We start from the raw sequence: 15,545 nt of genomic DNA, 5'->3' as shown, positions 1-15,545 counted from the left end.
CGAGAGAGATGTGCTTGATATATAATTTTAAGTTGAATAATTCTATGCTTTGCGCATATGGAGCTCAAGTGAATTCTGTACATTGCTACTTTCCACTCCTTTTCTGAAATTTTGAGTAAGAGATCCTTTTCCCTCTGTACTCTTAATGTTTTGAAAGGGACTTGTAATTCTTCCCTCATCCACAAGTTATTTTAAGATGTCTCAGATGCATTAGAGAACTTGTTAAATGCATCTGAGGTATCTGTTAAAAACATCTTGAAATAAATATATTATCAGATATCTCTCTATTATAATAAAAAAAATCTTGGGTCGAGATGAGATTTTCTCGGAGACACTTTAACGTCCCTTGAGACAAGGAAGTGAGACAAAAGAACAGCTGCTGTACAGGCTTTTAAATGATCGACCCACAGCGCGACATGCAGATCACGCAGTACGGCACAAGCAGCAGCAGCAGCAAGCCAGCTGATCGAGCATAGAGGAGGTAAAAAAATTTATTTGTTTCCCATTGTATCACCGTTTAAGAGGGTGTTTTCGAGGAGCGACTATACCTCCTAAGTATGCATTCAGCCCCCTCTTCACAACACGAGAGGCAGAGACGCGAAGTGGCTGGGTCATAGCACACTCCGGGGGGAGAATAACTCATTCTCTACAGCTTTATTATTGGCAAATATCAAGAAATAAAAAATGAATGAAAATGAATGAAATGAAAATAACATCCGTCCATTATCCAACCCGCTATATCCTAACTACAGGATCACAGGGGTCTGCTGGAGCCAATTCCAGCCAACACAGGGTGCAAGGTAGGGAACAAAACCCAGGCAGGGCACGCACACACACCAAGGGACAATTTAGAATCGCCAATGCACCTAACCTGCATGTCTTTGGACTGTGGGAGGAAACCAGAGTATCCAGAGAAAACCCACGCAGGGAAGACGCGGGAAGCAAACCCACGTCTCCTAACTACGAGGCAGCAGCGCTATCCACTGCACCACCGTGATGCCCATGAAAATAGCAAACTCTTTAAATTATACATCCGGTTAAGCAAACCAGCGGGTGGGCGAGCGAGGCGAGCAGGGGGTGGTTCCCTCTAGTCTGTAATTAATTTTAAGATGTCTCAAATTTTTCCCTCTGCATACACTATAACATATCTGCTGAGATTACAGAAGTTTCTCCCAAAAGCTAAAAATGAATCAGTTACATGGAAAGCCTTCCAGACTAACTCAAGCTGTTCTCCATGCATTCTCACTGATATAATACAGTAAAAAATGCAATAGGAATACCCAGTTAGATTGAAGTGTGAGCGATGAACTTAATGCTAAAAAGAAATCATTGTACTCTACAAACAACCTCAGGCAGGTGTCTGTTTGGTCAAATTTCTTTATTCATTCATCATTTATTGAACACTGCAGCAGGCTAAAGGAGAGAGAGTCTTGTCTGTTGCAAACCCTAAACAGTACGTGTGCAATGGCTGTTCATTTTCCAAACTATAAGTACTGCTCCCCTTTGTCTGGTGGAGAAAGTTTTACATTTGGTCTGCAATTTAAAAGAAAAAATACATTGGAATAAATACATGTGCATCTTTACAGAGAAACAAATGATACTAGTATGTGTTACAAATGTGACATTACAATGTAAATACACTCAAGTCGATGCCAAATCCATTCTTCGATTTTATTAGATGGTCAGGTCTGTTACGGGTGCTCTGTTGACCCAAGGACTCTCATTCTCCTTGCGTGACACTTCAGGGTGAAGAACTGGAGAGTTAGCAGCAGCTGGTGACACATTCGGCTGTTTTGACGCTAAAAAGTATTTGAAGCTGGATAGCTTATGACCCTGGGTACCCTCCATCGATTGGTCAGAAAGGCAGCACCACTTCTGTCAGACAAAGCCATGCTATCAAGCAGTCAAATACATGGCCAAAACACATGTCACACAGTGCTCATTAAATTGAATCAAATAATTCTTTCCAGACAGGTGGCACAGCATGCATAGTGAGAAGAGTTCAGAGAGATCTTGTTGTCCATTTAATTCAGAATCCATGTAGTAGGATTACAGTAGGCAGGCGGAAGTTGCCAGGATTAGACTTTCTCACATCAGTCTAGAGTATCAGAGGCACACAGAGAAAAGACAGATATATATACAGTATATATATAGAGAGAGAGACAGTAATGTCTACTTAGAAAGAGCCTGACTTAGATTACAGTGCAGTAATTATGGTCCAAAGTTTGAATCTAGGAAGGAACAAGGAAATGGAAAAATTGAGTAGAACCTGGGTATTCTTCCAGTTAAGCAGTGTTGCTCAGTCAGGAAAGCTACTTTCGCTCAGTAACTCAGCTCTACATTAGAAAGAGAAGAGAAGAAACAGGAAGGAGAATCACATTAGAAGGAAGCAACGGCAGGAACGATAGTGTTAGTCAAAGGGAAGGTCACGAGGGAGAAGTAAGTAAAGCAAATTCAATGATTGGGAAATGAGTAAAGCAAATCCAGCAGGCCAGCAAAAAGCTTCACCAACAGTGACCTGTGTCTCAAAACATGCATGGCATGCATGCAAAGGCAAAGCCAGGTTCCTGTGAAACTCACAGCATACACCACCAGCCAGCCTTTAACTCACTTTCTGTCAATGTCAGGCTCATCATGAGTTAAACTGCCACATGGCAGGCAAAAATTGACCTGCATTAACAACTCTGTCATCCCGTACATCACAAATGCAAATGTTTATTTTGATTGTGCTGATACACAGCTCTAGGTTTGAACGTTTTACCCAGAAAAAGCACTTCCTCAAAACTGCTAGGTTGTTTCCAACTTTATAGATATGAAAGCGATCCTTCATTCTTATTGGGCCAAGTCTTTTAAATAGGGATAGCGTTACAACCAAGCAGAAAACCCCAAACCTCCTCAGAACCTCTTGGTTATTTCCAATTTTGTAAATGTGAAAGGCATTCTTTTGACTCATTAGGCCAAGTTCTTCGTATATGCACCGCATTCCAACCAAGTAGAAAACCCCAAACTTGCTCAAAACCATTTGGTTGTTTCCAACTTTGTGGATATCAAAGCCATTCTGACAACTTATTAGGCCAAGTCTTTTATATATGGGCAGCAACCAACCAATTAAAAGACCCCAAGCCTTGACTTCTCTTTTTTTTAGGTTTGTGGGCTTTCAGAAAACAATGGGGAAGTACTTTGAGAAGAGCTGTCAGGAGACCTGAGACGTGTGTATCTGTATACCAACCCACAGAGTAAAGTCTCAAGGTGCTATGTATTTTTCTGAAAAAAAATGATACAAAGATTTCAGGTGATAATTTATGCCAAACTGTGTTATTATTGCACTAAAGAAAATTTTGTCTGTTTTTTGTTATCTTGTGTATATTTGATGTTAATGTGATTGCATCTAGAACAGCAATTTTGATTTACCTAGAAGAAATAAGATGAACAGAGCCAGGGCTTATTTTGCATGCCTCATTGATAGATAGATAGATAGATAGATAGATAGATAGATAGATAGATAGATAGATAGATAGATAGATAGATAGATAGATAGATAGATAGATAGATAGATAGATAGATAGATAGATAGATAGATAGATAGATAGATAGATAGATAGATAGATAGATAGATAGATAGATAGATAGATAGATAGATGTTATGAGACAATGGTAGTTAATAAAATATAAATTTGTGGAATCTGTTAACTTTTTTGGCGCAGCTGGACCTGATCCTTGCTTACTAAGTGGGTCTCCTATAAAAATAATACTTTAGCTTTTGGACCTGTTAGGTGAGAGAATACTTTCTTTCTCTTTAATTCATGATTGAGACCTTTAACATTAACACTTTTTCTTTTTAAAATATATTAACCTGCTTATGTAAAACAGTAATTTTAATTATCCTAATTATTAGTCTCTTTCAGTTTATATAAAAGCAAACAGTAACAGCCCCAAGGGAACAGATATGTCTTGGCAAAAATGTCAATAGAGTGGTATACATTGCTCTGTATTTGTACCATGTGATGGGCGCTCAGGCCCTCCGTCCTTTATTTTGCCATTTGAAGTTTGCTTTGATCTCTGTTTCACATAGTCCAGGATCAAGGTCATCAGGGAATTAGCAGGCCTCTGCCTCTTCATTAAAAATGAATAACAGCACTTGGGTGTTGTGTCTTCTTCCCATGACTGCAAGTAATAAGTGGAGTGTGTAAAGGCAGCCTCAGTAGGTCGGAGAGGCTAACAGTTAATGATTGAATGCTTGTGCAACAAACAGAGGGTGAAAGACATGGAACAGAAAAAGGGGTTTAACAGAAGACAGGCGAGTTAGCTATTTAATAACAAATAGGGGAAGAAATTATTATATGCAAGGTAAACAGGCTGCAATGTCTGAATTAAACACCCATTACTTTTATAACCACAATTCATTTATCGAATTTTAAATAAAGTTTCATTGCAGGGTGAGAAACTGCACTGGCTGCATCAGTTACAAGCCTGTTTAGAGTCATCAATTAAATTTGGATGAGACAAAAACAAATACAGAGAAGTCAAACAAAACCCTGGGAATGTGCAAACTCCATACTAGCTGGGCGTTTAGTGCTCTCATTTCTCAATTGTATGTTTTGAATTCTTTGCTGATAAGTACAAACAGAAGTTGATATTACCAGTTCTTTTCACCTGTTATTAGATTGCACACATTGTTCCATGCTTGTCGATATCCTGGTTATTTCTACTTGAGTTTGTCTGCGGAAAGCTACAATAAGGCTGACTGCACACTTACTGTAAGGTGTAGTATGTTTGCATTTACAAAGCAAGTCAAAGCTTTACTATTAAAAATAGAATCATAATCTGCAAAAAGGAAGGAAAAGAAATCGCCACGGAAAACTGAACTAAAGTTGTGTGATTTCTCCTTGTAACCCTTCATCAAGTTGCATTTTCAATGACTCGTATTTGAAGGGGTTTTCCAGTTTCTAAACTGCACCTTTCAATACTAATTGTATGCACTGCTCTGTGGCAGAGTACATGTATGCTTCTGTGTAGTTGCTAAAGGATAATTAAAAACTAGATTTATTTTTTATAGCTTTTTGCTCATTCCATCTACTACCTAAAATGTTACTTTTAGACACATGGATCTATGCAACTTCGGAAAAAGAATAAAGCTAGAAAGACAACAGTAAGAAGCAAATCTCCTTCCCGGGACGGAGTTACATCAGCTGGACGACTGTGTCAATGAAAGACAAAACAGGAGCTTTGTCTCTTTTTTTATTTGAACGTTTATCATTCCCTGGCAAATTACATGACTAGTGAAATGATCTAATGTTTTAAGTGTAAATAAAAATACCTGAACAACATTTACAATCAAACATATTTTGGTAAGGTAACTCACATTCTTGACTATTGCCAAATCATGCACAGCCTTTAATTTAAAGTGGAATCCCTATTTACTGTACTAGCCAGAAATTCCTTTTAAATTAAAATTATAGCTCAAAACCTTTTCCTAAAAAATTCAACAATTTTCCTTTCTTGTACATATATTTTAGGCTTATGCAATTCTGTGTTTTGAAAATGAAATTTACTTTTTAATAATTATTGTTACTATTCAGCTTCATGCGCAAGAAATTCTGTATTATAAAAATATATTTTTTGGCATGATTTAACTTCATTTCATCAATCAATATTTTTTTCAGATTTTCAGCAACATAAAACTTTACATTTTTTAAAATCCACTTAAACCAATATAGGGTCACTATTTTGGGGAGTATTTTGGGGTGTTACAGTCTCTTCTGGAAGCACAGGTTGCAAGGTAGCAAATGTAGTTATGCTTTTGAATTCTGAATTAAATTCAACCACCAAAATGAATGTGTGTGGCAGTGTAGCATCGCCCCGGTGTCACTTTCAGCCTGCATTGCACATTCTAGAGTAGGGGTGTCAAACTCCAGGCCTGGAGGGCCGCAGTGGCTGCAGGTTTTCATTCTCACCTTTTTCCTAATCAACAAGCAGATTTCACTGCTAATTAACTTCTTTTCCTTTCATTTTAATAGCCCTGCTTTTAAGGATTCAGTGCTCTGAATTGACTCGTTTCTTCATTAAATGACAGCCAAACAGAAATCAAATGTGAAACAAGTCAACAGTTGACCAGCTAAATTTGGGCTTCAGACTCCAACTAATTTCACTGCAACCACTTTTTTAATGAGAAGCCGTTTATTGCTGTTAATTAAACTCGTTATTTAATTCCACGGCTTGTTGCCGCTCTCATTTTGCCACAGCAGACATTTCCAAAACTGTTGATTTTCTGTTTTTTTCTAATAACACCGTCAAAATGTTTTGGTGACCTGAGAGATCAACCTTACTGAGATCTTCACCTTTCTTTGTTTTCAGATATTGTGTGATGGGCACAGGTGAGCTGGTCATGCGGCGGCTTGGTTTGTTTCTCTTTATTGTTTAGCTACTAATTAAGGAAAAAGAAACGACTAAGGGGCCTGAATCAATTTAATTAAAATTAAGGCTATTAGCAGTAAAAACTGGTCACTTATTAAGAAGATGGTTAGAAAGAAAACCTGCAGCTACTGTGGCCCTACAGGACTGGAGTTTGACACGCATGTTCTAGAGTATACCTGTGGTGGATTTATTCTAGGATGAATTTAGAAAGAACCATAAAGTGAGACTCACCACAACATCACTGAGCGTGCATAAAATTTCATCACCAAAGTGAATCCAAATGACGCTTATCAGAAGAGATCTGATTATTATTTGCACTGCTGCCTAATAGGGTTAACTTGATTATCTGCCTTGTTCTTCTATGCTTTCTTCCTTTAAATGATGTTATTTTTTATTTTTCTAACCACTGACTATTCTACCTTAAACCACATCACCACTTGCTTTGAGAACCATGGCCTGTTCTCCTAGTGTAAAGAACTTGCTCTTAATTACATGATTCTAGAAAGTGACAGCTCCCAGTATAACTGTCAGTCCCTGTTTGCAATATGGCACCAGTGGTGCAGTTTCAGCTTAAGAACAAGTGCAGATATTTTATTTATTTTTTTATTTATTTTTTTTTTTTTTTTGCAAATCCAACTCAGAAGACCCACCCTTAACCCTTTTATATTGATTACTTAAGGCTCTGCCTATGCTGGCCAATCTGGAATTGATTTTCTTTATCTTTGGTTTGACCCTAAATTGTGATAGTAAGGTTAAAAAAAGGATGCAGCATGAGGAAAGGAAAACCTCAACATGTTAAAACAAGTCAGCCTTCATGGAGTGCAGCTACTGGTTACACGTACTCCCTGGCTGTGGAAGGCTGTGACTGCCGGTAGTATTGTTGTCCTCGCCTTTCCTCATTGGGACAAGAACAGCAGAGGAAGGATCCACCCAGCATGGTCAGGCTAGCAGCAGCCCAGCCGACAAAGAGTGCAGAACCAAACTCATACCTGCATTAGAAAACACATAGGAGAAGAAATCAGTGAGTTAGCAGAACTTGAACAAATTCAGTCACCTACTGTTAGACTTATGAGTATGCCAAAGCTACAGTCTGCCATCAGCATGGAAGCATAACATTTACTGAGGCAACTTGCCAATCTAAGTCAGCGAGGTGCAGGTAGCAGTGAGCCAGTTGCAGCCACCTGTAGTATGGCACAAGGCTCACATAAAAAGGAATAAAAAGATTGTAAAATATTTTACCTTTTAAATGTTTGACGTCACTTACCTGGCATTTACAGGTGTATTTGGATTAAAGAACTGATGAGACACTTGAGTTGCATACCATGACACGGCCACCAGTGTACAGAGTCCTGGAGGAAAGGAAGAAACCAAGTAAAGCGGATATGGGACACTGAGGAAAGCATTTGATATTGTTGGTATTTTGTCAATTATTTGTTATATACACACACACTTGTGTGCCAGGAGTCAGACTGGCACTCGGTCTATGATTTCGTACAGCTTAGTGTTCATCAAAGAAAACAACATAACTTATTTTTGAAATTCACTTTTCTAAAATAGGGTCACTTTTGGGGTTTGGATTTTTCTCTCTGGGCAGCACAGTGTGTAAGGTGGGAAAAAGTCCCAGATAGGGTGGCAGGCTATCATCAGTCCTACGTATGCACTGCAGGGCCATTTAATCTAACCAGTAACTTAATTTTAAAAAATTATGGATGAATTTAAGTGACCTATAAAGGCCTAATTCATAAAATGTTTCCAAAGCTTAGTCAACTTTGTTACAATTTGCGTAGAGCTCAGCAGTATTCTGTTTGCCATCATGGGTATAATTCTGACACATAAGGAGCTTTAAAGCCATCTCAAATACCATTTTTCTCATGGTCTGCACCCAATACAGCCTTGATATATTTTATGTGACAATACAGAATACATTTTGAGTAAATGCTGTCCCTCAATCTGACCCCATCTCTTCCACCAGGTGAGCAGTTGCCAGTTTGTGGAAGGCTATGAGATGGATTGTCTCAAGGCTTGGTATGGCTGCAGTGAATACCAACTCTGCTGCCAATTATATGTCACAGGATGAAGACAACATTTGCTTGAAATTCACCATTGTTGTATGAGCAACATGTTCTTCAATGGTTCTTTAACTAAGTAAAGAAAATCCGAGCACATCTCTCCAGTTCTGATGTCACTACATTGGTTACCTGTGCCATTTAGAACTGACTTTAAAGTACTGTTTATGGTTTACAAAGCCTTAAATAATCTTGCTCCATCTTATATTTCAGAATGTCTTTCACCTTACACTACAAATCGTAACCTTAGATTTTCAAATGAGTGTCTGCTTAGAATTCCAAGAGCTAAACTTAAAAGAAGTGGTGAGGTGGCCTTCTGCTGCTAGGCACCTAAAATCTGGAATAGCTTACCGATAGAAATTCGCCAGGCTAATACAGTGGAGCACTTTAAAAAACTGCTAAAAACACATTACTTTAACATGGCTTTCTGATAGCTTCATTTTGGTTTATTCCTGATATTCTACATATGCATTTAATTATCATTATCAGTCATAGTGGCTCCAATATCCGTACTAACCCCTACTGTCTCTTCTGTTCTTTTTCTGTGGTGGCAATCTGAGGCACCACCACCTGATCAAAGTACCGTGATGTCCCTACACTGATGGACTGAAGGCCAGAGGTCCACATGACCATCATCATCAAGTTCTTCCATGTGAAGGGCTGACTGAGGTCATTTATGTTAGGTAGAATGCTTAGAGGAGACTGGGAACCCCTGCAGATTTTATTTTTTTTCTCCAGCCCTCTGGAGTTTATGTTGTTTTTTCTGTCCTCCCTGTCCATTGGACCTTACTTTATTATTTGTTAATTATCCATCCCATCCATCCATTATCCAACCTGCTATATCCCAACTACAGGGTCACAGGGGTCTGCTGGAGCCAATCCCAGCCAACACAGGGCACAAGGCAGGAACCAATTCCGGGCAGGATGCTAACCCACCACAGGACACACACAAACACATCCACACACCAAGCACACACTAGGGCCAATTTAGAATCGCCAATCCACCTAACCTGCATGTCTTTGGACTGTGGGAGTAAACCGGAGCGCCTGGAGGAAACCCACGCAGACACGGGGAGAACATGCAAACTCCACGCAGGGAGGACCCGGGAAGCGAACCCAGGTCTCCAGGTCTCCCAACTGCGAGGCAGCAGCACTACCCACTGCGCCACTGTGCTGCCCTATTTGTTAATTAGTATTGCCTAATTTTATTTTCTTATATATTTTGTCTTTCTACTCTTTCTTCATCCTGTAAAGCACTTTGAGCTACATCATTTGTATGAGAATGAGCTATATAAATAAATGTTGTTGTTGTTGCTGTTGTTCAAATGTAAGTCTGTCTGTGTTATATGTATCTGAACCATCCGCTATGCACTGGAATAAAACTATAGTGATCTTGTTGCTTTTCAATGCATTCTTTTGTGCTTTGTAAAACGTTTTGTGATTGTCTACTCGAGGAACGATATTATAAAACTAGAAACATGGATGGAGAACTGGTCACCTGTCCAGGGCTTTTTTCCAGAGCTGCCAGAATATGCTGTCCCTGTGTGATGGTGAGTTAGATTAAGCAGGTTTGAGAATGTTATTTAGGTATGTTTGACTGATCCATTAAACTATGCTTTAACAGAATGCCACCAAATTTTTGCATATTTCAAATTCCAGTGCCTGTGGTTGCTTTCTGCCTTGTAACGGAAGCTACTTGAAAGTTTTGGACCTCCCGCTACTCTGAACTTGATTAAGTGGGGCATTTTGTAACTGAAAAAAATCGCTAGTAGAATACATATGTCCTTATTTGGCATAGTATCTGTTGTGATGACGGCTCACATACAATGCATAAAGGCACAGATGAGGCTATATTTTTATGATGACGAACACTTGTAATCACAGTTTACAAAACAATACGCTAGTCCTTTAGTTGTTCAATCGAATGCATAACACACTACTAAGCAATTATCTTTCCAGTCTTCTTTCTCTTTAAATTGCTTATCCAGTTCAGGGTAGAATGTGATCAGTTAACCTTTCTTAATTTTATGAGTTTAAATACCCTGTAGATCCCTAAAGCCACCAATGTTGCAGATGAAGATGAAGCAGACAACAGCAAATACTATGGCAATAGTCTTACCAGCCAGCAGGAAAAGGACACCCCCGGAAATGGCTATCCTGCTCTTTGTAACAGGATTGTTATCGCCCACTTTGGTGCACTTCATGCCCACTACACTGACGATGATGGAGATGAATCCCATCAGTACGGACACCACCATCAAGGCACGGCATGTCTGGATGTGAACTGAAATGGAAGAGCACAAACATATGCAGTTAGTCAGAACCACCCAACAGCTTTTCAGCACACAGACCATGCTACGTGTACATGGAGGGAAGGTCACTCTCAACTTGAAAAGACATACTTGCTGTTTATTTTGGAGTCTGCTACCCTCAACAACTGCATCATAGATAGACAGGACTAGGGGTACCCAAATAGGATCCTCTATCTTCGAACATATCCATCCATGACAAGAACTAGCTGAATGGCAAAGTTTTTTTCTACCTTGTAGATAAAGTAGACATTAAAATTGAACTAAATCCCAACATTGAGTTGGAGTCGTCTCATCCAGCCACTATGGATACAAAAAGGTACCCTGAACAACAAAGTGCTGTCTCAGGTTGATTATACTGTACCGGTAATGGCGCACTGCACTGAATACACTTGACTTATAGTTTTCATCCTCTTTCTCTGTACTTTTAGCATTCGTTTGCTCAGAGGTTGATGCACTTGCTGCTTCCTGAGCAGCTCTTCTTTTCTCTACCCTAGCGGCCTGCATCTTCTCTTCATCCGTCGGCATCTTTTCGCGTTAAAACTGATTTATTCCATGTTTGTGTTGCAATTACTTAGTACGTTTTCTTTAATTTTTCACTTAAGCTGGCACTTAAGTCTTCAAACTGCCTCAAGAATGATTTAAGATATGAAGAGGTAGTGAAAGTGTGGGCAAGGTAGTAAGGATGAGAACGGCGCCTGTACGCATATGCCGCACGGCCACCCAGCTGCCTGCTGCCGAGAGTGGATTCTTCAATAAAATAAAATAAAAATTAAAACAGTAATAGTAATCATCACCCCGAAAGCAGACAGTAGAGGTCACGTGGTACATGTGTACTGAATTTCAGGTCAATTGGTCAAACAGGTACGAGCTACAAGGTGATTTAAAATCCTGGACAGACAGACAGCCATGGTAGCGTATTATATAAGAAGATGTTGTGTATTATTTTAACAATTTTAACACCTCCATCATTCTTATAGAGCAGGGGTCTTCAAGTTTGGTCCTGGAGGGCTACAGTGTGCTGCAGTAGTTGTTTAATTACTCACAAGTTTTTGTTTTTTTTTTCAATGAAAGAGCCTCATATGTAATTTTATAGTTTGTTAGTGTTTTTATTCTGCCACATCACTTCCGTGGCTGTGTTGCCCATAAGAATGATATCAATGTAGACCTCATGATATTTATTAGATGCATGGTTTGCCCATTTGGTCTGGTATAATAATGCACACCCAATCACTTTCACTCACTACGGCCTCTTCCTCTTCTCATGGAGTTGCCCGTTTTCTCCAGTTCCTCTCACCATCAACCTAACCACTCTTATAATCGAAGTGTTTGTTGAGAAAATGTGGCAGTGGTCGCTACAACATTGGCCTGTTTTATTGACTCTAGCCTAGTCGTGTCGGCACTTTGGCTTCCCAATGTGTGTGTTGATTTATCTTTATTTTCACTCATCCATTGCACATCACAGAAAGTTATCAGTTATTAGCCTCATATGGCCAGCTATAAACCTCGTTCACATGGCCCAAGCGGGAGCAAGAAAGTCACTACTACACTATTGTTGCCAGCAAATAATATCGGACAATAGAATGGGCCAATAAGATCAATTTTTTCATTATTGACATAATTTATTATTTTTACAATCATTTTTTTACCCTTCTTCTACACATTTTTCTTATTTTTAAAATTTTCTTCCGAACTCTAGTAATGGAATGAACACACAGATATACAGACATAAACACACAGACATTTGTTCTTTCATTAAGGGGATTTATTCCTTTTCAAGGTTATCATTCAAATGATTTATAGACTGGAGCAAATTAGTATTTCTCATATCATGATGAACATAAATTGTAAATAGGACCAGGTTAGATGGTGAACTGCTGATTCCTTTGTGATTTACATCTCATTGTTAATTTTCAGTTGTTTAAACAGGAAGTGATTAAAAGCTGTAAATGCTGCCCATTAAAATTAAGAACTTTAATGAGTAAATGCAGCACAAAAATATAGCTTAAGCTATAACTACTTAAGCAGTAGTAGATAGATAGATAGATAGATAGATAGATAGATAGATAGATAGATAGATAGATAGATAGATAGATAGATAGATAGATAGATAGATAGATAGATAGATAGATAGATAGATAGATAGATAGATAGATAGATAGATAGATAGATACTTTATATAAAAAGCATCTAAGTGACATGTTGGTCATTGCAGCTCTGCAGCACCGATGCTGGGAACCCGTGGTATACAGAATCACACAATACTACTGACAGTGTGGGGCCAAATCATACAAACCAGCTCTTTAGAATGATTCTTTATGTAGCCAGCAGGTGGTGCTGAGAGAATAAACGTTGAAATCTTAAACTGTACATCTTAAACAGGCAGAGCTCATCTCAGAGGGATGAAATCAGTAGGTGGGGGTCAAGAAACCCAAAGTGAAGTTATGAATGAAAGACAGAAACGGAGCTGAAACTGTGCATATGTGGGAGTGGAAAGGCGCAAAGGAGTGGATTTGAAAACTTTGTAAAGTATTCCAAAAACATACATCTTCTTTTGCAAATCATTAATTTTTTCATTATCTCATCTTTTTTTAAAAAATCTTCATAATGGAATTAGATTTCCAAAATAAAACTAAAGTTTCCAAGTAAATCATGGAACATTCTGGAACATCTAGGGTCAGTGATTAATGATGAATACATGAAGACATCTGAATGTAGGACTTCAACAAATGCATTGTCACAAAGAGTATTATTAGGAGTGCCACATGCATTTGTTATCATGGGGAAGTCCATCGTGATGTGCAGCAAATGTTCAAGGGAAAAATTAACAGACTATAACACAGCCAGATTTATGCATGGTGTAACCTGGGCTGTAACTCAGGTTCCCATGGACTGCAGGGTCCGAGAACTGCAACACAAATACAGTATATACAAAAAATATGCCCTCTTTATTTTTCAATGAAATCTTCCTGCTGTTCGAGTGCAATCGAGCCCCTTTAATCCCTTTTACTGCTATGTACGTCTGATAACTCACCCACCGCTAGTCACACACACCCCTTAATTCCCAAATTTACTTGTCTTCAGTGAATAGCAGCGAGTGATGGGGGTGGGGGGGGGGGGGGGGGGGTGGCTGTATCTCATCAAGGAGAAAGCAATTTGTCATGTAGTAAAAGTGATCATTCTTTAGAAGTAGCCATTGACAGCATGATAGCTTCATGTTCCAGTGATAGTGAAGTATACAGAGGTGATGATTTTGCCAGACTGCTTCTGGATGTTTGTGATATGACATTTGGCAACTTTCAAAATTACTGTTCACTGGATCTCCAGAGCGTAAATCACAGGCATTCCATAGAGATGATACCTTATAGTATTTTAATCTGTTCATGAGTGATGACATGTTGGATGTTACAGTGACAGAGCCCAATAGACGTGCACAGGAATTGATTCAGCAGTCTACACAAGAACAAGCTGCTGGTCTTCTTTACACTACTTGAAAATCAAAGCCTGAAATTCAAACAACAAATCCTTTATTTGAAATGTCTTATGGTGGGCAGATCACAAGTAGGAAAATGTATTAGCTTACTTCTCAGATGTTTGCATTTGACTGACAACAAGTTCATTGATAATTTTGCACAGTAATAAGAAATCTTTGTGGCACAGTAGAGTTTACAAGCCTAAAGAGAATGTTGTTAAGAAGTTGTGCTCTGGAGAAGTGATTTGGACAATGAAACAATAACTCCTGAGCTGGCCGTATCTCTACTGAAAACGTATGAGGTTTATTAGTAGTGTGACGCAAGTGCTGAGAATCTGCAAATTTGTGAACAAGTAAGCCTAATAAAGTATTTAAATGTATTTTTATTTTCATTTTTGATCACCTTCACACTTAAAAGCACCAGACATTGTGACAATAATTTTGTGGCACAATAATGTTTTTATAAACTTTTCTCTCACTTTCTCCTTCTCTTTCCTTTCCTTTTTCTCAAAGTAGATTAGGTGAAGACCCACTTGCTCTGTTCTTAACATTTGACATGGCATACTGTCTCTGCTGAAGGGTCAGTTGCCGTCCTTGTGTTGTGCTGTGACAGTTATTAATTATTATTGTAAGCTTTGCATTGCATGCTCACTCTGTCTCTGTCTCTGTCTCTCTATCTTATTATATAATACGCTACCATGGCTGTCCGTTTGTCTGTCCAGGATTTTAAATCACCTGCACCTCGCAAACCATTTGACCTATTGACATGAAATTCGGCACACATATACTACGTGACATCTGCTATCTGCTTTCGGGGTGATGATTGACCTCCAAGGTCAAAGGTCAACCAAGGAAAGACAAGGTCAAAAATCGAATAACCTGTATCCTGAAATTTGGTACACATATACTACGCTGAAACTCTGCACTACAGCTTCATATTAAAAGTGAAGAGTTTTGGAATTATAATTCTTTTTATTTTTATTTTATTTTTTTGTAGAATCAACTCTCGGCAGGACGGCCGTGCGGTGCATGCGTAGGGGCGCCGTTCTCATCCCTACCACCTTCGTCGTCACTTCCCCTACCTCTTCATATCTTTAATCATTCTTGAGGCAGATTGAAGACTTAAGTGCCAGCTTAAGTGAAAAATTAAGGAAAACGTACTAAGTAATTGCAATACAAACACTGACTTAATCAGTTCTAACGCGAAAAGATGCCAACGCAAGAAGAGAAGAAGTGGGCCGCTAAGGTGGAGAAAAGAAGATCTGCTCAGGAAGCAGAAAGCGC

The 15,545-nt window shown here is 38.9% G+C and overlaps 1 protein-coding gene across 2 annotated transcripts in view; it reads right to left on the bottom strand.

Annotated features, from left to right (window-relative positions):
• Nucleotides 1-1,361: 1,361 nt before the first annotated feature.
• cldn19 (claudin 19) overlaps nucleotides 1,362-15,545 on the bottom strand; it is a 31,840-nt gene continuing 17,656 nt past the window's right edge. The window contains exons 2-5 of one of the 2 annotated variants that reach the window (XM_028807713.2): nucleotides 10,600-10,764; nucleotides 7,679-7,763; nucleotides 7,257-7,403; nucleotides 1,362-1,533 (exon numbers count right to left, since the gene is read on the bottom strand). In XM_028807713.2, the coding sequence (XP_028663546.1) occupies nucleotides 1,485-1,533; nucleotides 7,257-7,403; nucleotides 7,679-7,763; nucleotides 10,600-10,764 (446 nt within the window). In that variant the 3' untranslated portion in view covers nucleotides 1,362-1,484. Of the gene's footprint in view, nucleotides 2,337-7,256; nucleotides 7,404-7,678; nucleotides 7,764-10,599; nucleotides 10,765-15,545 lie in introns of both variants that reach the window. The other variant, XM_028807714.2, reaches the window with a different exon arrangement.

This window comes from Erpetoichthys calabaricus, chromosome 8, assembly GCF_900747795.2.
Source record: "Erpetoichthys calabaricus chromosome 8, fErpCal1.3, whole genome shotgun sequence".
Lineage (NCBI taxonomy): Eukaryota > Metazoa > Chordata > Cladistia > Polypteriformes > Polypteridae > Erpetoichthys > Erpetoichthys calabaricus.
This window is presented reverse-complemented; position numbering and strand designations above follow the sequence as displayed.